The following is a 25,981-nucleotide window of genomic DNA, read 5'->3' as shown; positions in this document are numbered from 1 at the left end:
TCTTACTAAATGCAGAAAAATTATAGGTATTGCTGAAAATTATCTTTCAAACGCTGGCTCAATTTTCTGTCTTTGCTTTCCAATTTTCCTAATAATTTGGAACTGGCTCCTCCAGTGTACCACTTTTCAACTTCAATGACTCATACAAGTGTTCTCTGACCACAGGCTTTGGATGCGTCACAGGCCAAGCGTGACAGGCTTTCCCTGGCAAAGGCTGCACGCTCTGGCCCAATTTCACAGAAGCTCTTTAGCACAACTGTGCTTCAAATGCAACCACAGAAACAGCGCACACGCTCAAACTGAAATGCGTGGTTAAAACCTTGTTGGGTTAAGGATACTTGTATATGCACGCTGTACTTGCGCATTAAAGGCTGTTACATCTAAGTGCTTTAGTGATACGTAACAAGGAAAGAAGGTAAAACAATTTACCTTTTCTTGCCCAACAGAGCATCACAGGTCCAGCACTTGAAATATTGGGCCAGCTGTCTAAGACAAATTTTCTGATCCTTAGTTCCTTTCTGTCCAGCCACTTTTCACGAGGATGCCAAAGTTCCTCCTATTCTTTCCTCTCTTTCCAGGGCTCCTATCTGCAGTTTAGGAATATCTGCCTATTTTCGCTCTCGGATATGTTTCCTGATCCTCTTTGTAAATCCAGTCAGATGGATTTGCAGCACCGGATTTCTTTCCTCCTGTTGTTGCTGTCAAAGTCAAGAACAAAAACTTTCTGATTTCAGGGTTGTTACTGGTATACATTATTATACATCTGACCTTTGAAACATACATTCTCTATGACCACTATCTCTTACTTTGTGCAAAGTTCATCTGTTATCTAAATAAATGTCAAATTTAGGATCTTGTTAAGCCTTTAGCTTCAGTAACAATAACTGTGATTTCTGGAGTTTACTCAGACAGTGTAAGAGAAACATTTATTTCATTGATTTTGACTATTCAACCTTTAAAATTTCACAGAATCTATTTGTTCTTGTGTTATGAGAAAAGGATAACAACATCTCTAGATCATTCATTATTTTGTATTCTTTCACATTTATTTATCTCGTTTCCTCACAGAAACATATCTCTGGGTTCTTGGTGATTTTTTACTGCTCTTTTATGAGTCCTTCTCCAGTTTCATAATAGTTTGGTTAGTTTTTGAGGATGCGAAGCCGCAAAATCAGGCCCTGCAGCTGCTCACGAAAAGACTTTTTAAAAGAAAGAGAATCTAAAAGCAAACAGAAGGTATGAAATCCATTATGTTCAGGGTGTTGAGTTTTTCTATAGGTGCTTTTGTTTTTTTCATATTATCAACAGGGTATCGACCATCACTGGCCACTTGCACCAACCTGCAAAACTTAGTGAAGTTCCTGTTAGCTAATAACGCGAATGTCAGCTCGGATGTCAGAAATGCATGACAGCACTTTCAAAGAGTAAAAGAAATGGATAAAGACTGGAAAAAAAACCTGCACTAAAAAGGGGCTAGCTACCTTACAGACAGCTCTGACGTGTGGGAAATTCTCAATGTACTTATTTATAAAACAAAACAATAAAACACCCAACTATGGGAACTGTTTTTAACACTTCATGAGACAGCCTAGATGCAAATATCTAGCCAAGTAAATATAAACCAAGTAGTACAGAGAGTTTCTTGCAGATTTGTATTAAAAATAACCATGAAGACATGAGCTTAAACAACAAGTAGTTTATTTAGCATACTTAATAATTCCTTGCACACAGTAATTTCCTAAGTCCTCTGACCTTTTTCCATAAATCCCTATTCTTATGAATGAAGTGCTCTAATTGCCCTGCTTGTGGAGACCAACATAGGCAACTAGAATTAACCTTCTTCTTAAAAATAGAATAAGATTAGACTGACTTTGGAAGTGACTCCTTCAACAACTCAGAATCTTCTGGCTCATAATAAGGTTCCAATACAGGTTTTAATTTGACTTCTTCTGGTAGTTTTTGAGTCTCCTCTTTCCTGCTTCCATCTCTTAAAAGAGGAACTAACGTTTTCCAGTTTTTCCCTGAAACTAAAAAGGAAAGGAATGGTTAATTTTTTCCCCTCCACAGAAACAGAAAAAAATATACAAGTGGTTTAAATAGGAAGATGATAAAAGAAGAAGAAAGAAGCAGGAAGAAAGGGCTTTGTGGTTTTCTTCCCCATACTGTTCCATGAGTTTTCCATATTTCAGCTGGCAAGTACAGCAGAGACTGATCATACAGTTAAATACTACTGTGCTGGATGCTGAGCTCCCAAACTACAGAGTTTGGGGCCTCCAAAGTGGCTACTTGGCTGCTATCATACACTATCCCATCTCCTCAAGATTTACACATATTATCTGCCTTGTAAAATCTAAGGTCAGAATGATGAATTTATGGGGCTTCTATTCCAGAGAGTAAAACTGCTATGTGAATAATGAGCCCACTTAATCCTTTACATTTTGTGCTGACTGAAAATGCCATTAACTTAGCTAGTGCCATTAACGTTAAGTGTATAAACCGACTGCCCTCTAACAATTAATCGATGCTGCTTCTATCACCAGTGTGTACTCCATACTAGGGTTTAGGTCCCTGAAACCCTCACCTCTGCCAGGCTTAATAGAGTAACTGGGATTTCGTTTGAGGTCCCCAGAGTACCCAGGGTCTTCGTTGATTATGCCTAGATTAGTATTCCATGTGGACCAGTTCACTTCATCAACCCTGGGGAGAGAACAACAAAAAATATCTATTCTAAGGATCAACAGACATCTCCAGGATGAGTTTATATCACATACTGCCACCTCTCAAGTCTCAGATCTGATCGAGGAAACAGATAAACTGACTACCGTAGACAGTGTTAGTGCACTACTTTTCAGAGGAGTGCTCCCGGAGGAAAAGTTCTGCTTCCCATTACCACATACCTTAATGTCATTTGTCTAGAAAAGATTGTTCATTTGACATACAAACAGGTTACCTAAAGCACCATCTGTAATCATCTTGGCCGTCAGGTGTGACCCCCACCAAGACTTGCTTCCCAGACCGGAACGAACGCCTCACACAGTTCAAGTAGCTGTTTTCAATATCCAAGATTGTGATGGCTCTCTATCAGGTAAAAGAAAGCAGACCACTGAGAGGCTGCTGTTTCAAAGTCACACAAATCCTGAATTCTGCCTTTATTTTAAAAACCTTGAGCTTTTATCATTGTCATCATCTTAGAGCAGGCATCGTAACCGTCTCTGAAACATCACCCTCTGTTAATATGTCATTGAAAACGCAGAATTACTGCCCAGTGATTAGAACTATGAAGTCCCCTTTCTTACCTCAAACAAAAACTGATGTGCCTTTGAGATTCTGGTAAAGACTGTTTTTCCCCCTTGCATAATCCCTGTCTTCATAGTCTGATCAGGATTTTCCACCGTGAAAAGCCCAAATAATTCTGTCTAATTACAAAAGTACTTCTTTTCTTAAATGCTGAACATCTGTGGAACACTGGGAACATCTGCTCAGGCAAAACATCAAATATGCATGGAAAAGGAACTAATACACTTTTCTTAGGAACTGTTCAGGGGATCAGAAAGAAGCAGTGACCTGTTATTTAGAAACAGGTCAGTTCCTGAAGATTTGCTCTGAAATTTTTTATGCTTCCCCACCCCCTCTTTCTTGGATAGCCGCCTCACAGAACCAATGTACCTGGAGTTTCCAGATGCTCTTGCTCTCCTGTGCAATTTTGCTCACAGTTTCCCCCATCAGTGCAATCAGCATGTTGAGCAGGAGGATGTACGTAAGGATGACATAGAGAACCAGAAGGATGACAAACACAGACTTGAACCTGTAGTTCTCTGTGAACTCCAGGTCCCCCATCCCAATAGTGAACTTGAAAAGCTCCAAGCAGGTATAATACAGACTATTGTAGGATGTGCGGCCTCGTTTCATTTGGCAGCTTCGGACATATTCAGAGTTATTTGTGTCTTGCCCCTCATTGTCATCTTCAATTAAAGTCACCACAGCTATTGCAAAAGAGGAATCACATATGCAGGATGAAAATAGAATTTGAGATCGTAATTCCATTGCAAGCAATTAAAATAATGGTAAGACCTATTATCTTCATGGTGCATTGACCCAGTGAAACTGCTCTATAAAATATTCCCCATAATTGACACCCTCTCAGAAGGTGGTGTCTCAGTTTTATCTGCATGGAACAGGATGACTGTTTTTCCATTCAGCTTTGCAAAGCAGTTTGAGACCCAGGGATGAAAATCTGTATGAAATTACTTTACATAATTGTTATTCGGAAGAGATTTGTTTTGTAATTAGCTTAATTTGTTAGTTTTTAGTTGGAAACAGAAAGTCTAAGCCACTTGAAAATAAAATTTTCTGAGATTCTTTAAGATAACAAAAAGTAACTCCAAGTATGACATTACCTGTAGAAAATCCCAAGAGGAATACTAGGTAGACAAACATGAAGCGACATAAATCTCTAAGGATCATCTGTAACATGGAAACAGAATATTTTTATATTGCTAAAACTTGAATATAAACTGCAGCAAAAACTGGTAGAAAATACTGCTCCAGCTCAAGAAGGCATTTGCTGTGGACTGGCTGTTCATGCATTAAACTGTTCTTTATCCTTCTGAGATAACAAACTTTAATACAGAAAACATTTTTCTCTGTTATTCATGCAGCAGTTTACACACACATATGCAAGACATATGCATGCCAGATAGTTTCATCTTTGTGAGTATAAACCACATTAAGACAGTTGCATCTTTCTTCCCCTCTTGGGCTAGCTGTCTACATCATATATAGAGGTTTATGAGCCAGCTACTGCCTCTTAGCTAATCGCTCTGTTTGGTAACATTTAAACTATACCTAAAAAAATTTCCAGCTGGTAGAAAGCTGTGCCATTTCACACCAGACCAGGCTGCACTGTTCTTAGTCTACCTTCATCCATGCCTATCCAACCGTAGTTATTTTGAAGCACGGCAAGTAATAATAATAATAATAATAATAATAATAATAATAATAATAATATCAAGACTGATATAAAACCTATAGGTTAGGAGCAGGAGGTTTTTCTACGTAACTGAAATTGTATCACTTCACTCAGAAAATAATAGCTGAGCATAGCAGAGTGACACAAGACTTCCCAGTGGCACCATGGCAAAGATATGGCGACTTCTCTCTTGGAAATGAGGCTGTTGGCAGCAGTGTCCTGATCTGAGCACTCTGATGCCCTCATCACCCACACACTGGACTGACCTTGGCAATCATGACAGAGTAAATGCCCATCTGCTGGAAGCCACGGGTGTAGTACAGCATGTTAGCCCAGCCCAGCGCCAAGGAGAAGACCATGGAAGCCACGTACAGTTCCTGGCCACAGAAGTACAGGACCACAGAGCTCAGGAGGAGCAAGGAGTGAACAAAGCTGAAAGACAAGCATGGTCTGAATGCAGAGTGCTGAGTCAGCCACAGGTGGTGGGAACAGAGGAGCCCCGTGAGGTGCACAACAGAATGAGGGATTCTCCAAAACACAAAGGAGCCTTGGGCAGACACCTCCTCTCTTCCCTTCATTCTTTCCCTTCTCAAATCTTGCAGTTCCTCTTGCAAACTCCGCAGTGTCCCCACATACAAACTTCAGTAGTCTCATCCCTGCTTTTCCTTGTGACTGAAGGGAAGAAGAGTCCTTGAAAATACTAATTTCTTCAGCACTCCCTCTCTTTCCACAGACCAGTGAAATTACCCTGTTTAGCTGCACTCCAGCTGGGAAGAGAAAGGGCCCAAATTATTGAGAGGCAAAGCTCCCTTTAGGACTGGGAGGATTCCTGCACATCCAATGCATACACTCAACTGCAAGTCCAGCTTGGAGATCTATTCCTAACTCTGCTGCATGACACAGTCACTGAACTTCTAGGCACTTCACCTGCTTACCTCCAAAAGAGGTTACTGATCCAGACCCACTTTTCAAGTGCTATGATATCCACTGTCAAGTATTTTGTAAGGACCCAGGAAATTATAGCAAAGCATCTGCGTATTACAAGTGGCTTCAGCCAAAGCTACAGATCTCACACACTCATCCATTTCATGCTGAAATGCAATTGAAGATATTGGAGCTTACAAAAGAACCTCACTGTAGCTGTCAACTATCAGCGTCTTGAATGACGGGCGCCTCTGCGCAAAATACTGTATCTGGAAAGAAAAAAAAAAAAAAAGAAGTGAAGACCAGGCTTGCATCCAAGGAGGGATTAAGTATCCCATGTGAACGCATCAACTAAGCACTGATACCCATAGCAGGGAGCTGGTGCCTCTAAAGCATCTCACAAGAATAGCTCAAACACAACAGTGGCACAAGGTCTAGGGAGGACTTCAGTAACACTTGATTTCCCTTGCATCTGGTGTCTCTTTTGAAGACAACCACCTATTCAGTCACTGGTTTGAGGACCTGTGATTCACTGTACACTTTCCATCAGCTGCCAAGAGGAAGCAGGGGGACTTTAAGCATAACAGGTAATCTGTAATAGACAACTGACTATTTGTAATACCCCATTCTTAAACTTTGACCAGGCTAATTGCCAAGGCGCTCATTGACTTCTAAGAATCATCTTTTTTCATACAATAAATAAAACCATGTCTTAGCCTGTGGGCTCATTAGTAACCTGAGAACTCCCAATCAGACCAAGGAAAAAGATTTGTAGCTCTTGCCTAAAACATGGATTATCTTAGCAGCCAATGCTAATGAATAGGAAAGGCATGTTTGGTTCTCTCCTACACCTACCCAAGCAGCAAAAAGGAAAAGTTTCAAATATCTTACCCCTCTGAAAAAAAAATAGAGACCTCCCAGTACACTCAGGATCTCTCCAGTCACTCGAAAATACTCCCCGGTGCTGTGACCAAATGTGAAGGGAGGCTGTATAAGACAGGAAGATAGGTATGTTCAGCCAAACTGGAGATCAAGAAGACCTGGCCTTGCCAGTAGCTGAACGCAACTACATTTCTGGGGGAACAGGTTAAGTTTCTGAATGTATTGCAGCAAAGGGGCAAGACTGGGAAGCAAGCAGGGTCAGAATCTCCCTCCTGGCTCCAGGAAAAGGAACATTCTGATGTTAGGAGTGCACATTCAAATGGGAGGCAGATCTGGGTTATCATGCACTGGGTGGTTCCCCTGATACATGACAGGAATAACATACCTTTTCTGACTTCTGTACAGGTCTGTAGTAAGCAGCTGCGGTGAGGATGATGATATGCATGGTATAGACAAAGAAGTTGAAGTAAAATAAGTGTTTGACAAACCGGTCCCACTTGTCTTGCAGCAGCCTGTTAAGGGGTTCCACCAGCAGCATCTCATGACGGTTCTGAGTGGAAGGAGAAAGAGGAGAGTCTTGACGGGACCAGTACATACTGGGCTTTGAAAACAGCAAATGATATTAATCTTCAGTAAATGTTCCCTCTAGTACCATTAAACTCAGGAGGGGAGACTGCTGTTTTATAGAAATGAGGCAAAAGATGCGCTGTGTGGAACATGGAGCTCTTCCCCAACAGTCCCCCAGCCTGTGAATAAAATGCCAAGGAGGTGCATACTTACTGGCGTTTCGCTACTGTAGGCAATAATCTCAAGCACTGAATTTTTCTCGCATGTGTCTATACAGGACAGGTCATAAAGAGATGAGTGGACAGGTCCATAAGCCCATTCAGTGAACTTTCTAGACAAGTGTCTGCACTCAGGATCTTTGATCTCTCGTCTGAGGATGTAAGCGAAAATCTAATTGCAAAAGAACAAGACAACCAACATTTCAGTGCTAATGGACTTCTAGGTCCTCGGTATCTCCACCAGACAGGATGGCTAATTTCCCCCTATTTCAGCTGTGCCGAAGTCAAACCACTGGAGCACTGCAGAGAACAAAGTCTGAAGTAAACACAATTAATTTTCTCACTGGATGCCGGAAGATGAGAAATACAATGTGCCATTTTCTGTTTCAAAACTGCAAGAGAAAAGCAGAGATGTATGTTACACATCCCTGAGCACAGTTGTTTTGAATGGGGGCTGCCAGAAGATGAGTTATAGCAGCCAGTCAAAAGTACAAGGCCTCTAGTGGTTCAGGTGATAGGAGAGACCCGCTTTCTGTTTCCACTTGGGCTGCCTTGCATACCAGTGGTATTTGAATAATGCCAGCTGAGCACAGACAATCACACACACTCTTCGTAGCTTTTAAGGACTTTGCAGTTTTGCATGTTAAACTGCAGCATCAGTTCCTCTTAACCAAAAGCCCCCCCAAAAAAAGCAGTGATAAAATCTGTCCTGCTTAAACAATTTGCATGCACTCTGTATAACTTGATGCAGTAATGGGACAGTTAAACACATTTGCTCACCTACCCCTATCTTCCCTGTTTTGGCTGCCAGAGTTAATGGAGTCAGCCCTTTCTTGTTGGTGAGTTCTTCTAGCTTCAGGATTGGATTAATTTTGGCACCAAGGATCAGTATGTTATTGTACATCTTGGTAACAAACTTGGTATTATCCTTAGTATTATCTGCGATCTCCACCAGCGTGTGCAGGACCATATTGCCCATGGAGTCCTCAGCAGCGATGTTGGCTGCCTGGTAGGGGTTCTCAAGGAGGAATTTCACAATGCAGAGCTGGTTGGTGCAGGCAGCCAAGGACAAAGGTAGCTCCCCTATGGGCAAGCAATGGGGACGAGTGGTCAGAAAGCCCATTACTACACGTGCATAAACAGGAAGAAGATCACGTTGTTTTTATCTTTCACCATGAGAAGAGGTGAATTTCTCTGTCTGATATAGCATCAATTCTTGTGATAGCTGTTAAAATCGCATTTTCTTTGGTTTTACTGCATCACAGAAACATCACTGCTTAAAAGAGCACTGAAAGGAGAGCTAGCAGAAGGTTACAACCTTTCAAAGGATACAGTGCCCAGAAAACAAAGAGATGCAGACACCAAGCTCACTCTGAACACCATCAGCTACCAACTGTGTTTCTTTATAATCTCAGCCTCTGGGAGTATATATTTGGACTAAGTGGTGAAACAGCCCATCTGGTACTTCCGAGCCTCCAGTGCCGCATAAACAGGGTTATTTAACGGCTTACGCTTGGGATAATGCTAGGATAACTCGATCAATAAAGCCCATACTGTGCTCACCCCTACCAAAATAAAAGCCAGGTTTCCCTTTGATTTTCCTGAAGAACTCCCCACAGGCTCTTGCATGAACATCTGCTCCGTTCTGGACCAGGAGCTTCACCAGGTACATGTTCCTTCTCTCAATGGCGATGTGAAGTGCAGTCTGGCCTACAGAGACACTCATCAGACAGAAATTTTCAAATTTTAATACAGACTGAAAGCTTTCAGACACCAATATTCATTCAGCTCCATGTAAGATGGTGGAACCGAGAGCTCTACAGAGTAAAAAGCTCTAGAATTGAACAAAAAAAGACGGCACAGACAGAAAATGCAAATCTCCTATTAAAACGCTATATCAAAAATGGCAGAACACTGCACCTACAAAACACTGCCCCAGCACAAGTGCACTGATTCTTAGTCACACACTTTGGGGTGCTGCATCCTCAGGCATAAGGCCTCATGCAGAAGACTGACTGAGTCCCACCTAACCCCATCTTCAGTCTTGTCACCAAGAGTATTCACCATATCAGCTTTTTCTCTTACCCTTGTAGTAGTTGTCAGTATACTCTGCATTAACAAACTCTTTCAGAGTTCCAGTTTTCCTTGCAATATCCAGCAGTAAGGGAATGGTATCGTTTTTCCCATCGTGTAGATTCAGCATAGCTTTCAGTAAGCAGGTTTTCCCAGTTTCTGGCTCTATAACATAAAAAGATGCAGCCATATAGAAGTGATTACAAATCTACCACCTAATCCTAGGCACGCAGCAGTTAATGAGGTTCTTTTCAAAGGAGAAGAAAACTCATTCATGGTTTCACAGAAATGTCAGCTTTTCTGAATCCTCCTGTAACCTTACAATCAGTGGGTTGCCCAATCAATAGGGAAGCACTGGCTATTTGAGGACCTCCTGCAGACACTGAACACAATTATGGGTTTTTGTTTTCATCTCAGGAGCACTACTGGAAGAAGAGGGCAACTTAGGGTATGTGACACTAAAGAGTACCTTTGAACTCATCATCTGTGAGATGCTTCAAGGTTCTATTAAGATAGAGTAGCAGATCATCCAGGTCCTTTGTGTTGCCTTGGGCTACAGCATCAAAGATCCTTCTGCGGTCATAAAATTTGAAAGCTTTTTCTGAGCAGCCTGTAATGGAATCTGTAGATAGGAGCCTAACAAGGGTAAATTTCAGTTACTTAAAGTCAGATATTTAGCAGACGTTTTATAAACTACCAGAATACTATTTTTCATTTGCTGTGTGAAGTAGTAAGCACTACAGATTAGAATAGAGGGACCTGCAAAGTGTACAAGATCAACAAAATCTGCAGGCAACTGTCCTGATAAAATTGTGTATCTGTGGCTGAAAAGTTGAGAACTTTGGCTCATAAAGAGAGAACAATGCCTCATAAAAGAGACATTGAAGTATGGCAGCCTAACCGCAGGCCTGGGACCCAGGCAATCCCATATTCTCATTCTGAGTGATGTCCCTCCACTGAACAGTCGCTAGCAAGTGAATTAAGGCCTACCGCTAATTTTGGGCAAAGTATCCATGGACTGAATTTTCAGAGATGCCAAGAGACAACAGCTATTGTCACTTTCAGACGCAATACTCATTATTTTGGCATAAAAAATAGTGAAACTTTAAAAATAGGCATGCTCATGTGGAGAGGATAAATGCTGCTCTAAGAACCAGCCTGCAGCTGTCAAACTGTTCATTACAACCAAATCTCACAGGGCAAACTTACTTGTGAAGTTTCCCCCTCTCCAAATTGGCATGAAATTTGATGACAGAAGGTGCCATCAGGTGATCCATCTGGTAAAAGGAGTCCATGGGAGCCATGTCCTTGTCACTATCCCCCATCACAAACCGCCCACGTCTTGCAAAGATGTTGCTTTTGGGTGGCTGCACCTTGGTGCTGAGCATACCCTGGAGGCTGTCAGGCGTTTCCAGCATGGAGTCCTCCCTATCCATGTGTTCATCTGTCACTTCAGATTCCTCCATGTCAGAACTGCCAAATTTCTTCATCTTCCCAAGAATGGAAGACATGATGAGCAGGCAGTCTGTAAGGAACGACACAAACACCTCAAGCCAGCACTTTACAGGGCCATGAGTCCCTTTTTGCCTAGGACTACTCTCCAGAAACAGCAGGGAATGGATTGGTTGCTCTCATCCCGGAAGTGAGACAGATTGGCATGTATTCACTATGCCCAGAGTTGGAACAGTTTAGTAGGTCATTACCTCCATGTTGTTTGTTACTGTCCCCACTGCCCTTACCCATTTCAGAATGGAGAAAGCAAGCCAGAGCGTCCCTGGGCTTGCCAGCCACCTCACTGCAGACCTGTCTGTTTCTGCTTAAAACTAGCGCCTCAACCGCCTTTAATCGTTGTTAAAGCCTGAACAATCCAAACCCTGAACAATCTCTACTTTTCATCTCTACTTTCTAACTGTTTTGTGCCACAGTATACTGTCAGGGTTATATCAGGCCTGTGAAAAAAGTCTGCTTGTGCCGTAACCATATCTCAGTGATGCTGAGCACAGAGGGCTTCCTGGAAAGGAAAATCATCACTTAATGGCTTTACCACAGTTATGGCAGGGCTAGATGAAAACTGGGGCACGTGATTCTTGGGAGATTAGTGTCACCTCAAGCACAAGACACGGAAACAGAAAGGGAAAGGTTACCACAGATAAGAGATGACTGTAAGACCACACATCTGATCTTGTCTGATTTACAACCACAAAGAATTTGACACAAGCTAACAAATAGACTATACTGAGAGTAAAGGAGGCTTTTTTTTTTTTTCCTTTGCTTTCTTATCAAACCTTTAAGCAGACTAAGGTTGGTCTTCATGCCACTGAATGCAAAGTATTCTAGAACTCCAGAGGTGGAGACAGGAATGCATCATATGCATATGCTGCATAGCTGGCTTTCAGAGAGCTGAACACCCTTAGAAACATACTCCGAAATGCTAGATTGCTTGGAAATCTTACAGCTTTGATCACACGACTGTTACAAAACCTTCAAAAAGCCATCAATTATAAACCAAATTACAGTGGTCAGTAGTCTTCTCTGTGCATTCAGTGCAAAAACAACATCATAAACACACTTCAAGGTTGTTTCTCTTCACAGAAATATTCTGAGGTGTTGTCTGCAGACCTACATTGAACATTAAAGCTACATTTTCAGTTCTATGGGACTAGTTACTATTTACGTTAAGGGTCACTTACATTTTCCTGTGCAAGTAGGACAGGAAAGAAACTTTTGTCAGGCATTTGTATTTTCTACAATTTTGTACAACACACATGTACAGAAAACATCATTGTGCAAACTTGCACATTTAGGGTTACTGGAAGCAAAACAGCATACACAGTATAGGCGGAATACTAATGACTGCAGTTTAACTCGCTATGTCCTCTGAGCTCACCTTGAAAGTTCTTTGTGTCCTTAGAACCACTCTGAAAGAAAAACATAATATCTTATTAAAATAATTGTTCTATAAACAAGAAATTATATCTAGAAAAATATTTCAATTGGGAATATGATACTAAAAATACAGAAGCACAATTACTTCAGTGAAAAAGTTATGAAAATAGTTTCATAAAAAATGGAAAAATACACTGGGAATATAGCCATGTATAATTTCATATTTTTGTCTTATTTACATTAATGTGGATTGAGCCAAAAACGCCAGAGAGACAGCTATGGAAAACGGCATCACTTATTTTCCACAGAATAGGTGCAATATTAAAATCCACAGAATAGACTCGACTCAATCCTGTCTCCCTGGCAATTTGCTCAAACCTGTTTTAGTCATTATATGTGCTTTTGTTTCTATATCTGTTGGTAATATCTTTGCTAATGAAGACAAAGCCGCATTTCCTCGTGAGTATGAAATTGGAAAGGAAATAACCTTCAAAGTTCTGTGGAATGATTCTTTAAAAAAAAGTACTATCTATCCTAAAAAATGCAAGACCTACTTGAGCTCTTCGAATGCTATGTACATTGAAGTTTGATACAATAAATGAGATTAGGAAATATTTTTGATAGAATGTCTAACCACATCACAAATAGTAACAAATATTACAGAGAGATTACAAACAACTAACACCCATGCTATTCAAATACACATGCAGAACTTACAAATATTGCAAAAAATCCTGTCTTCTGCAAATTAGTCCAGTCTCAGTAAACACCCTCTGATCTATAGGAATTTGGTGCTGGATATTGCTCCTCCAAGGTGCCTGGACTGAAAAGACCTCAGAGTTTGCTTCTCCACTCTATTTGTCTGCAAAAGTCTTCTATGGGTCTGATGATTTTTAGAATCAAGGGAAGTTCACTAGAAGAACAGAGAATAGAGTAATATGATCGTTAAGAACAATTCTGGAACAAGAAGCATCAGTGGCTTCTATTCCCAGGAGCTTATAGCAAAGCTCTTTAGAAAAATTGCAGTAAGTTGCTGTTGGTTTTCCCTCCCCTTTAATTGCATCTAGTAATGGATACTTTTCTCCAGATTTCCTCTTCGTAAATACACTCAAGCTTGCAAAAAACCCAAACCACCAGACAACAGTTGTTTCATAAATTGAAATGAAACTGTGACCCACAGAAACTTTGTAAAATATGCCACAGCTCTCCTGAGATGAGTCATCTTTCTGGACATCTTTCTTGGGTTGCTGCTGTAAAGCCCCACCAAGTATTTTAAAGATAGGCTGATTCTGAATGGAGTTGAAAGAGAACCAGTGACAGAAAGTCCCAAGGCCATTCCATTGGTCCATATTCCCACTACATTTTATTGAAATATTATATATACATCACAGTCAGCTTTTAAATATCAATGTCATTAGGAAAAAAAAGAGTGCTTATCTAATCCGGGATGTATTTAACACCCTTAAAAATTAAGAATTGTGTCATATATTGTTAAATATATAATTTACATAAGATCTTTCTGCCAAAAACTAGTGTAGAGAAACAGCTTTTCCAGCAGGCTAAGCTGTTACGCTGTAGCTGTTAGGCTAGAAGCAACCTCCAAACCTCTAGCTCCTGAGGTTTCAAGTTAGATTATGAAATTATTCAATGAAATTCACTAGTTTGTTTTGCAAAATTTAACTATCTTTCTAGTCTTGCCATCTATCTGTCTAGATATGTGTAACAGAATTATGTATTTGCCTATTTAATAGCAAACTAATGATACTACTTAAAACACCCTACGGCGTTGTACTGAAAAGAAATAAAATGCCTATTTATTAATGCATAAGTACAGATTACCAATAAGGCAGGTCCTTAGCTGGTGCTCCTGGAGCTTTGCTGAGCAGAGCATCTCATTAAACGTTACGATTTACTCCTTCACCATTTCCAAAGCAGAGACGTGGTAAGAAAACTATACGGCCCAGTAGAGGGTCTCCCTTATTCAGTCTCTAGAATCTTGCTGGTCCCTTTTGCTAAGTGCTCCTCCTCTCACTTCTCCCATTCCAGGCATCAGCTCCTCTCAGTCTTACTGTGCTTTGATGCACACGCTTCGGGAGTTTTCTGCTATTTTCTGAGTTTTGATGCCTCCTTCATCCTTCAGCCTCCTTGAGCTGTATTTCTTGTGAAGATATTATTTCCTTCTTATGAGAACCACTCATTTGCTTTTTGCAACAGTTGTTCGACGTATCATATTCCATCTCAGCAAGGACCTGGTTTAAAGGTGTAAGCTCATAAGGAGACGTGAATACTTATCAAAATAGGCCAGTAATAAACAGGAAGTTAGTTATTCCTTCCTCTTGGGCCTGCATCCAACGTGCTGCATAGGCTTTCTGCGACTTCTGTGCTTGAGAGTGATTTTGCCAGTTAAGCACTCTCTCCATCACTGAAAATGGGAAAACATCAGCAGATGTGCTGAAGATCTTACAGATCCATCCAAAGCTGGCCTGCAGGTCAGAGATAGGCTTGCCTCTGCTAGCAGAACCTAAAACCAGGCCACAATTTTACCAGATTCTGGAAACAAATGCCACTTGATTTCATGGTTAGTAGCAGGCTGGAATAGTATTACCAGCTCTTTCCAGTTATTCAACAAAAATGAATGCAGATCTGCTGATACAAAAATATTTTATAATTTAAAAAGGGGAAAACAATGTATAACAAATTCAGACTTTTTACGAAACCTTAAATCTAGTCTACACTTACTCTGCAATTCCTATATATGCCAGTAGTTCCTTAAACATGGCATAGAATAGATGCATGGAGGGAGGGTGGAAGGAGACGGAAATAAATCTGTCTCTGTAATTAAGATCTCAGAACAGCTTTCTCACTACAAAGACGAGTCAGTCCTGATGTTGCTAATGTGCAAGATAGGAACACACATATTTCAGTTAAAATACATGCTTCTAAGTAATAAAATTGTATCTAGATAACATGAGACTGGGAAGCAAGTAAGATAGTTTCATTTGAACAAAAGAGATGTACATCCATCTTGTTTTAGACAGATAAACATTTTCACCTTAAAATAAAGAGTAGGGAGAGAAATAAATTTTAAAAGCATAACACAGGGGATTAAAAATCTGGAAATTTTAAGGGAATTCACATGAACAATACTTAACATTAAAACCAGATTAAAGTCTAGCCTGGCAGCCACTGTATTAAAGCTCAATTTGACACAACACTTGGAGGGCAGAATCAGAAACACCTTCAGATCAAATACACTAAAATAGCTATGTGCTGTATTACAAGAAAAAATTATTTTTGTGGACCATCTCTCAAAATGCTAATTGTGTTTGGGCTTAAAAGGAAAATCAAACCTGAAAGAGATGAGAATTGGGCTTTTATAACTCTGAGTTTGCCAGCTCCTCCAGTTTATCACAAATTCTGACCATTTCAGAGTGGCCCTGATCAACTCTACCACCCAAAAACCAAATGTAAAATAATTATGTATGCCAAATACGGAAAATAGTTACCTCCCACCCTATAAATACATCTTCCGCTCGGATGTAAGCCCTGCATTCCAGGCACCTCCAGTCATGGTACTGGCCCAGCAACGCCTTTGACCTTAGTCCACTGCACCCGACCTGGGCAGCCACAGAAATAATCCTCCATGTTTTGTTTTAATTGTTTTGTCGATGTTCAAGCCAAGGTCGTATTCCATCTTCTACAGAGACAACTTGCAACATGTGAAAACTGGCGTTCACTCTGCAAGAGCCACCAAACTCCCCAGACAAGGCTGACATCCCAGTCTGCTGCCTATATGTATGTATATTGTAAGACAGCTTAAGGACAAGAAGCCTCTAATGAAAGCATCAACTAAGTTACAGACAGCTACTCATCTCTCCTGGTCCTTCTAAATGTATTTCCTACCAGGAAAATGAGCCTTGCGTGAAATATCATTTTATGCAGAAAATTAATGGATCCTTCCTAGTCACTCAGTCAAATTTAATGTGATAATTACTTTTCATTTCACAAATGGGAATGACAGTGCAGTGAAATGCATACACCCAGAAGCAGAAGTGGACACTAAATGCAAGCTTTTTTTTTTCCCCACTGTAATGAGTGAGATAGCATGTTGAATACAATGCCAGAAAAAGTGAGGGAAGTGAAAGGAAACACTGTACAGCCAGGAAAAAAAAAAGAAGCTGCATCTCAGGCGTTCTAGACAATGACTTTATTTTCTGTGGAACATCACCATGGCAGCCCCCACAGCAGCATCGACATCCTTCCCGTAAACCACAGGGAATGGAAGAAACCTTTCCACTTCCTGCCTCAGCACCTCGTTCCTGGCAAGGGCACTCCCGCTCCCCAAAATCCTCCTCACTCCCATCTCCATCAGGCGCTGCACAGGTAACATGGAACAGAGGTTTTCAACGATGCCACGGCACAGAGCTCTGGTTACGTGACCCAGGGAGAGGTCAGAGACAGCAATATTGGTCACTGATGCCAATTGCTCAGGAATGTGTCTCTCTCCAAATATGGTTGGGTGGACTGAGAGTTTGCTGTCATTTTGGGCCAAGGCTGCTTTGATTATCTTCGTGTAGATGGCAGACTCCTGAACCTGAAGTCCTGCAGATGGGAAATACCATGTTACTAATCTGAAGGGGTCTAGTGTATCTTACAAGCGGAGACTTAATATGGATGCTGATCCACCTGTTCAGCAAAACACTGTATATTTTTTCCCTGTCCCAAAAGTTATTGTTCTTCCACAATCATGAACCACAGTTCTCCCATCCATTGTGTCTAGCATCTGATACTAAGAATCTTTTTCTGATTACAGGAACTGCTTTCCTGATAATACAGCTATTCCTTTTTGCCTGTACTGTGCTAAATTATACAAAACAACATCCTTAAAGGCACTAATGGCAGGCTTCAGCTTGGTGGCTGGATTGCATGTGAATGCAAAGTTCACTTCAAGTACTCACTCAAAGAACAATTTCAGAGCTTATTTCTGTATTGCAAAACCCAAGAGATAATAAAAACAACCCATGAAGGCCATGCTTAAAGCACTCAGAATATATTACATGAACTTGAGTCTTAAAATCCATTAGAGGATCCTGCAGCAAAAGGCAACTGATATAATCAAGGGACTCTTTTGGACTGCAGTCATACAAAATTAGAGGCTGTCCTCAAATTTGCTGACGTTTCCTTTTGAAAAAACAACTTGCAAAAAGTAATTCTCTTCTGTTCTTGAAACAAAAGAAAACCCGAAACCTAGAGGCAATGTGAATGTGGAGTCCAAGCATGACTGTCCCAGCATGTTCATAAGCTTCAGCAGGAAATTCCAGAGATCTAGCAAGCATGACCCAAGAGTTACATCCTTGTTCCTTATAAAGCATGACAAAACAGCTCTAGGCTTGTTCCTTTGCCTTAGCTTCCCTTTACCTTGCTGACCAACCTCAATTTTAAGTTTTAACTATCCTTGAAATAGTTTACCTAGCTCTTCTGTCCACCGTGCCACCATGTCCACAAACGTTGCGAGCACATTGCCTCCGTTAAGTGATGCTGCCACTGCCAAGTAGTCACCATTGAAGTAGGGAAAATAAGTAACAGCTGAGGAAGGATCTGGTGTCTCTGGAGGCTGGAAACCCAGGGGCATTGAGATAGTCAGCTGAGCAGAGGTACTGATATTAAGAACTAGAACACAATAAGAAAAATAGAAAAAAGAAAAAATAATCAGTAATCACTGTTTTACTAGGCTACTCTGAAGGAGGACAGTGAAAAACCAAATAAGGTATCAAAATGATCATACCTGCATCAGTCCTCTCGGTCAGACAGGAATAAACAGAGCACTGGAAATCTCCCAGAGCAATTCCTACTTTTGCTCCTTTGGGTATTCCATGCCATGCACAGATTGTCCTGCCTGCAACACTGCCAGGGTCTCCCACCTCTGGAAGCAAGTGAACAGGAAAGCCGGATTTTTCCAATCTGCAATCAGAACAATACTACTGCAGGAAAGCAGTACGGGAACATGCAGCATGACAACAAAGACCTCTTTGAAGTCAAAGATGAACCTCGCCATACATTTGTGGCTGGTGGATTTATGGATGCTTTCACCTATTTAGAAAGCTTTGTCTTAGACAGGGACAGCATTCCAGTTCAACGGGCTGGGTAAACTAGAGTAGTCTAGAAGAATAAATAGCTTTCCTTTATATGCAATCTGATTACCTGAGATTATACAGCAGTACCTGTTCAACAAGTTTAACCTACTGATGTCATATGGACAAGCAGTTCTAGGGTAAAGGGACAATCACAAAAACAGCAAAAAGACACAACTTCTAAGCGTCAAAGAACTTTAAGCTGTCATGCAGTTAGTGGTTCAAAACCAAATCACAAAGTTAAGTCCAACAAACTCCTTACACAATCAGACTGCAAGATACACGACATTGCTACAGCAGCAACACCAGATTAGTGAAAGTTCAGTAGGCCAAATGCAAGTTTCTGTCACTCCTTCATACCTTCATGAGCAGATTTTTTCATCTTGGAGTCCTGGCCTAACCTAAGCCCTGAAATACATAAGGCCTTAGCACTCAGCCCTGAAAGAGCAAATCATTAAAACAAATAAGGAAATAAATACACAAACTAATTCCCTATAAGACTTCCTGTAGTCTAATAACTCGTAGGTATTATCACCAGTAAGTCTTAGTAGTTACAAAGGATCTCAGCTGAAAGAGCTAGAGAGCAATAACTGTCTCTTACCATCACAGAAGTAACACCTTGGCTGCGGCATGCGCTTGTCCATTCCATCCCACCACAGAAAGGGAGAGAACGGTTTGGTATTCAAGGCCTCACTGACAAGTGTCTCAGCTCTGCTGTCTTAGCTATTTCTAAAAATACTTCTAAAAATGTTATATAATTTAAACATCTATACCCTACAAACCAGAGCAAACTCTCAATAGCTCTTCAGCACAGACTACACCACAATTGATTAGGAGTAACTTCCAATCACTTTTTATCTGTAGCACATTCATACTTGGGGCCCAAAGAGACGTTCATATTGCCTGACACGTGCAATGCACAAAACCCACTGGATGACCTTCGCACTTACATGTCAGTATTCCAGCTTTTGCTTCTGGAATTAAAATATCCCCAGCTGGCAGCATTCTGGACGGACATGAGTGGCTTCTTCAGGTCACACAACATGGCAACCACATAGTCATGGATAGTGCCAGCTGCATCATAAGACTTCAGAAAATCTGGACTTTTAAACAAAAAAAATAATGAGGGGTGCTCTGAGGCAATGGGAGCAAGATTACTTCTAGTGCTATAGGGAACTTCAGACATGTGTGGTCCCATCTAAAAATGAAGCAGCCACCTCAGTGATCAACCTGCATTTTGTTGGTTTGGTTTTTTCAAATGGAATTTGTTTCCCAAGCTGTTACCACAGCAGCAACGGAGATGGAAGATGGAGAGACAACACAGGAATGAGTTGTCTAGGTTCAAAAGCATGCCACTGCACAAGTTACCAGGAAGGTAGTAATTGCTTGCACAAAAAAACTTCACTTTGTGGATCTTGCAGCATTTGAGAAAAACAGGTAAATTCCTGCAGTTGCTCTAGAATCCGCAAATTATATGAACTGAAATGTACCAAATGGTGAAACCAAACAGAAACAAAACAAAGCAGCCAGACTCACGAGTTACACAGCTCTAAAGCAAGATCATGCTGTGCTCCATGTATTGGCTGAACACACATTGGAAGAAACCAAGATCTAGTGCACTTTTCCCCATTGACTGAACCTGGACTCATTGCTGAGGAAGACACTGGCTCTTTGCGAAACATAGCATACTGCAGATGAAACTGAAGAGCAAATCTCGCTGATGCCAAGTCATAAGTGAAAAATTATATCCCCTGCAAACATGCCACAACAAAGCAGACCATTCATTCGTAACACCTCATAAGGATCTTAGTGTCTAAGGAAGGAAGGAACTGAAATTAATTTAGGGACTATTTGTTTTAGCATCTGGCAGCAACCAGACAAAGCAACTCTGTTACTGTTTTAGGCATGTTTGTACTTTTCACAGTCTGCACAAGCAAAATTATAGCGTTCAAACTGCATTAGCAGAGCTCCTCTGAGTGCCAGAATGGACTAGAATTATTCTATGACACTTTAAAGCTTCTGTTACCATATGGTCAGAAGATTTTCTTTTTATTAAAGAAATCTGTAGTATCTTTATGAGGTCAGAGACCCTCGTGTGCTCAGTTGCATATAGTTTATATTAAAAACTGCCATTTTAAATATTCGACTACTTAATTAATATTATGATCACAGAGAAATGCAGCCCCTCAGCCTGTTGTGGTATTAACATGCTACAGGAATACTAATTGTCACATAAATTCAAGATGAGACTCTGCCAGTGAAACAGTCTGATACAGAAGCCCTTTGAGAAACAATGTACCTCTTCTTTAAATACCAGTAGACTGTGGCACACCCAAATCCTGTAGCCAAGCTTGTATGTGACTGTGGCAAAGGAAGAGAAGAGAGGAAGGTGGGACTGCAGCGGCTGTCTTGCCAAGTAATCAGGTGACTGACCTGCTCCGGCTCAAAGGTAGGGCCTGTACCACACTCTGTCCACTTGCAACCTGAAACACACAGTATGCAAGAAGTCAGTGGGTGCGGGCAGCATAGCCTGCCCAGCATTCTTCATTTCTGAACACTCTAGATAATTCGTCAAACATATTGGAAAAAGAGCAGAAACAGAGGCAGTAGTGATTGTAATCAAATTAATTAGTCATAGTTTCTATCCCTGGATAATGTCATAATGCCAGTTATCCTTTGCTAAAAGAGACAATGGTATCCAAGGCCTTCCTTCTCTATAAGACTCCTACTGCCTACAGGAAGAAGCAACTTGCACCTTGAGATATTAATGATACAACTTCAATGACAGGTGACCCACCAAAAAAAAAAACAAACCACCAAACCAAAAAAGGTCGCAGTTCTGCTATGGGAGGAAATGAGTTGATGTGACAGCTCTCGCATATAAACCTTAATTGGGATCTGCCACATCACGACCTAGAGAATGCCGTATTAATAACGAACTGCCTATGATGGATAGCATGCAGTCTCATCACCTTTTGCACCAAGGCAACATGAAACCTGGATCTAGATGTATTATGCAATGGACTGCAAATTAGTAAAGAGCACCCCTCGCCTGTGCTACACAAGAAAGATTCATGAAAGGTAGAATAGGGCTTAGCTCAGTTTTACCGGTCCAGCATGTTCCTTTGGAACAGAAAACACTACACCTTCGATGAAACCTTCACATTCTTTCATGTAAAGGCCTCAGCTAAATTATGCCAACTTCTCAGAGCTGCTCAGAGCCTTCTCAGAAATGCCTGCTACTGCTCCGGTCCAGTGCACTACATCCTGCCCTGACAGGCTCACCACAAGCAGTCCTGCAAAGGCAGCACACGATCCTGGCAGAGCAGCAAACTAAACAGGGGCTGAGCTCAAGCACTGGCACGTGATGTTTGCTAGCACACTGCATGGCCCAGATTCAGTCTCTGCCAGCTGCTGCTCTCCCAGGTGATACCTGGCCTCAATGTGCGGGATACACACTGGCTCTGTAACTCAGGGAGCCTTTTGGGTTTTGGCTGGGGATGGGAGCAGAATTTCAAGCTGTGCTGTGCCACTTGTCCTACAGGTCAGAAAAGAGACCTGGCCACTTAACTGACCAGCACAAAGATGGCTAAAAGAATCTTTCTTGGGCTGGATACAGGGATTTGAAATTACACAGTAAAAAGCAGCTGTGAGAGATGGGAAGTATTATTGAAATACGCAAAGCAAACACATACTTTTTCTTGTTCCCTTAATTCCCTGTTCTATCAAATCTGTTTGAACTGAATTTCCAGTTCATTTGCTTTTCTAGTTTTAAATTGATTCTAAGAAATATTATTAACCATAAATCTGACCCTAAAGGATGCTATTAAAAACGTAATTTGTGTCACAAAGTGCATGGATTCACTTAGTCTACTCAAAACAAGTGAGAGCAAACACCCTCCTTCACTTGACAGAAATGAAACAAAAGTGGCATGTGGCTTTAGGAAATAAAATATTAACCAATATAACATAAGAATCTATGCCTGCCATGAACCCATGAGGCTTTCTTATGCAGCCCTTGGGACAGCTGGAAAGCAAGCAACAGCTCCTTCAGTCCATCAGCCTTTGGATTTATTTCTTTCTAATCATTTTAGTATCTAATCTAAAATTACAGACAGTAATGAATACCATAGTGTCTCTTGAAGCAATTAAGACCCTGACAACTTTTGACAGGCAGTGACCAGCACTTTTGGGAAATCTTTTCTGTGGTTTACAATAAATCTTTGCTTAATATGCGCAACTCCTATTATTAGAAGACTTGTATAATTGTTCGGACGTGCGCATCACAAGGTAAAGAGAAAGACGACATGGAACCACATTCTGAAAGCCTTAGACTTCAGTAGGTTTATAGGAGAAGATAATCCATCCCTATCTCACAGGGCTGGCAACCCAAGGCCTGAATTTTTCAAACATCCTCGCTGTCACAAGGATTATTTGCACAATCGAGCCTCATGTGACTACCTCACTGTGGTGATTTTGTTTCTGAGGTCTCATCCCTTCATTCTACAAGTAGCTGAGTATTCAGAATCATGACCATAATACTTTTCCAGCTCCTACTAACAGAAGCATAAGCAGCAAGATGAATGCAACCTGACAGTCTATGACCTGCTAGGAAAAAAACACCTTGAGATTGGCAGGGGCGGGGGGGACCGACTGAAAACTTCAGTTTTTCTCCTACTCTACTTTCAAACAGCATTTCAAAATAGCATAGCGACATTCACTGTTGGATAGCAGTTCTGTGAGCCTGTGATAGCTACTGCTATGCACATTCTAACATAAAGATCAAGAACAGCTTATTTTTCAAGGCATATACAGAACTGCTAACACTGCTACTGTAGAATCATTAGAAAGCATTGAGATACTGGGCAACAGCTAGTTAAGTGTTTTATGAGGTGAATAACATTCCCCCCCTAAAAAAGTAATTCACATGATTCAGAAGTTCTTTCAATTGGCAGCAGATAGCATATGATGGACAAGAAATTAGCAAGCCACAAATATGCTATTCCTCCTTCATATTAATAATTGTGCTGACTCTGCAGGGATCTCATAAGACTAAATCCTTGAACTAACCTGTGTAAACAACATGGTCAACTATAATTGGCAGCTGAAACTCCAAGTAATTAAAGCAAAATTCCCACAAAAGAAGGTCTTCTGCTAATTCTGTTTTACAGAAGACCAAAGTGAACATGCAACAGTATTCTACAGATTACTTCAGTGTTAAGTTTGTTTTCTGTAACATAGTACTCTGAACAGGAATGCCAAAGAATTAATGTTACCTTTATCTTTTTTCCAAAATACAATCCCGTGCATTTGTCCTGAAATGCCAATGTGACTGACTCTTTGAAGCTGCTGCTGAGGTAGAGCAGCAAGGCATTCATTCAATGCTCTTATTATTCTCTGGACATTCTGCTCCATTCCCTGTAATCATAAAGCATTATTCTGAGCCTGAAACCATTAGGATCCAATCACTGTATTTATTAAACATGGCTACTCTAGTCAGAAGTGAAGAACAGAATTCATTTAGCTTAATAGCATGTATTAGAATAACATTCACTACTAAATTGAAACAGAAAATGCAAAAACACCCACAAACCCGTAAAAACTAAAACCCAATACTAGCAAGTTGAGAATGAGGTAACAGCCTTTTAAACTGAAGGCCAAATAATTCTTAATTTCCTGAGTTACCATACTCCAACACACCTTTTTAAAATAAAAAATTCCATTAACACTCACTACATGCTTTCATCAGTTCACGTTATATATTGCTCCTCTTTCTCCTCACAAAGAGGATTATCTGTGTGTTCTGACTGGCATACAGTCTCCTTTACATTTCCTATAGCTCCTCCCTATCTACTCACTGTTGATTTTGATGATGCTGATACTTCGTTTCTGGATACTCTGTTCTAGAACTACCCAGCAAACTGACCAAAACGTGCCCCAAGAGAAGCTATATTCCAGCTTTCACACTTTTGAAGATCCAGGTTACTTTGTGACAGACCAGTATGAAGGTTATAAGCAAAAGTATTCAATATAGCCTACACGTCGATGTGAACTAATCTGCACATACGTACTTTTGGCAGCATAAACATGATTGTAGACAGGAGGGTTGGCCTGTTTGGTATCTTTGCTCAGAAATCAGCCCCTCCGCTCACTACAATACCAGACCAGAGGAACATTGGTATGTATTTTTTATGATTCTGATACATCCTTTCTTAGGCTGACCAACACAATGAATGTAAAGATCTTTAATGGGAGTACATGTTCCTGGTTATTTCCACAGGGAATTTCCAGTTCTGATTCCATCTCACATTAAAGTGCAAATACCCCCTTCCAGTTGGCAAGTGGTTGCTCTTTCCTGACTGGCAGAGTCAAAGACAAGGTGATGGTTCATGGGAGAATAGTTTTAGATTTCCTTATGCAACTTTTCAAAACCTGGGTCTTTCTTAAATCAAGCAGAGGTACTTGACTTTCTTGAACAATAAACAGAGAGCATTTTAATTCTAATTCCAGACACCCAGACACATACAGCAATCACCTGTCCATCTAGGCACAAAAACAATCCATGAAAGCCACTGAAGTCCACACAATGTAGCAAAATAATCTGGCCACTACAAGGTAAGGCCGCTATCCTGACATTCCCAGCAGTGCCATCTGCCACCCCTTACCTGCGGTCCAGCTTCCAGGCTACTGGTGTGGGCCTGCGTCTCCCTGGAGCAGCAGCTCTCTGCCACCGCCTGCCCTCGCTCGGCCCCTACCAACAGGGCTGCCTTAACCGACGTCGTGCCCAGGTCTATGCCCAGCACACAGGCAGGAGCAGGCCTGCCTGCCTCCTCGCTGCCCGCCGTGGCCATGGGGATAGAAGATTGCTTCCACCCTTGCCACCACCACGCACAGGTCTCTTTATGTGGTGGCTGGACGGACACCCACCGTGCTGAGCCCCACGCTGCTCCTTGGGGCACCAGCCCAAGAGCCAAGGGTGCCGAGGGGACAAGCAGTGTGAGCTCCCACCCCAGCAGCCCGCAGGGACTGGGCAGGCTGGGCACGAAGCCTGGACTTTGCCCTCTGGGTGAAGATCTCCCCTCACAGCGCCTGGCCACTACCCCTCCATCTTGAGAGTCTGATAACCTGTCCCTTCCCTAGCCCTTCCTGGTGACCTGCGCAGCTTTAAACAAAACTTCAACAAACAAACACAGCGGCAAGTCCTCCCTCCTCCCACAGCTCTTCCTCCTCAGACCGACCGACCGACCGACCGACCGACCGACCGACCGACCGACCGACCGACCGACCGACCGACCGACCGACCGACCGACCGACCGACCGCCCAGCAGCGC

The 25,981-nt window shown here is 41.5% G+C and overlaps 2 protein-coding genes across 7 annotated transcripts; both read right to left on the bottom strand.

Moving 5' to 3' along the window:
* Nucleotides 1–1,676: 1,676 nt before the first annotated feature.
* Nucleotides 1,677–14,863, bottom strand: TRPV1 (transient receptor potential cation channel subfamily V member 1). 5 transcript variants are annotated; one of them, XM_075113596.1, is made up of 18 exons: nucleotides 14,359–14,863; nucleotides 13,237–13,432; nucleotides 12,521–12,551; nucleotides 10,843–11,158; nucleotides 10,103–10,269; nucleotides 9,646–9,798; nucleotides 9,124–9,270; nucleotides 8,345–8,643; nucleotides 7,556–7,732; nucleotides 7,161–7,325; nucleotides 6,785–6,880; nucleotides 6,092–6,162; nucleotides 5,236–5,401; nucleotides 4,398–4,464; nucleotides 3,667–3,983; nucleotides 2,951–3,078; nucleotides 2,582–2,697; nucleotides 1,677–2,027 (listed from the first exon to the last, which is right to left on the bottom strand). In XM_075113596.1, exons 4-18 carry the CDS (start codon nucleotides 11,142–11,144, stop codon nucleotides 1,861–1,863), a joined length of 2,538 nt encoding a protein of 845 aa, XP_074969697.1. In that variant the 5' UTR covers nucleotides 11,145–11,158; nucleotides 12,521–12,551; nucleotides 13,237–13,432; nucleotides 14,359–14,863; the 3' UTR covers nucleotides 1,677–1,860. The 5 variants fall into 5 exon arrangements, with proteins under 5 accessions (XP_074969697.1, XP_074969698.1, XP_074969699.1 ...); XM_075113597.1 differs by having other exon boundaries at nucleotides 9,130–9,270; XM_075113598.1 differs by having other exon boundaries at nucleotides 10,103–10,206.
* Nucleotides 14,864–16,710: 1,847 nt separating this feature from the next.
* SHPK (sedoheptulokinase) lies at nucleotides 16,711–25,788 on the bottom strand. Of its 2 annotated transcripts, none has more exons than XM_075113609.1 (7): nucleotides 25,316–25,788; nucleotides 23,927–24,068; nucleotides 20,950–21,133; nucleotides 19,601–19,753; nucleotides 18,305–18,480; nucleotides 17,989–18,189; nucleotides 16,711–17,121 (listed from the first exon to the last, which is right to left on the bottom strand). In XM_075113609.1, the coding sequence occupies exons 1-7, from the start codon at nucleotides 25,499–25,501 to the stop codon at nucleotides 16,727–16,729; spliced, it is 1,437 nt and encodes a 478-aa protein (XP_074969710.1). In that variant the 5' UTR covers nucleotides 25,502–25,788; the 3' UTR covers nucleotides 16,711–16,726. The 2 variants fall into 2 exon arrangements, with proteins under 2 accessions (XP_074969710.1, XP_074969711.1); XM_075113610.1 differs by having other exon boundaries at nucleotides 25,578–25,730.
* Between the last annotated feature and the right edge of the window lie 193 nt (nucleotides 25,789–25,981).

The sequence above is a fragment of the Phalacrocorax aristotelis genome, chromosome 18 (genome assembly GCF_949628215.1).
Source record: "Phalacrocorax aristotelis chromosome 18, bGulAri2.1, whole genome shotgun sequence".
In the NCBI taxonomy this organism is placed as follows: domain Eukaryota; kingdom Metazoa; phylum Chordata; class Aves; order Suliformes; family Phalacrocoracidae; genus Phalacrocorax; species Phalacrocorax aristotelis.
This window is presented reverse-complemented; position numbering and strand designations above follow the sequence as displayed.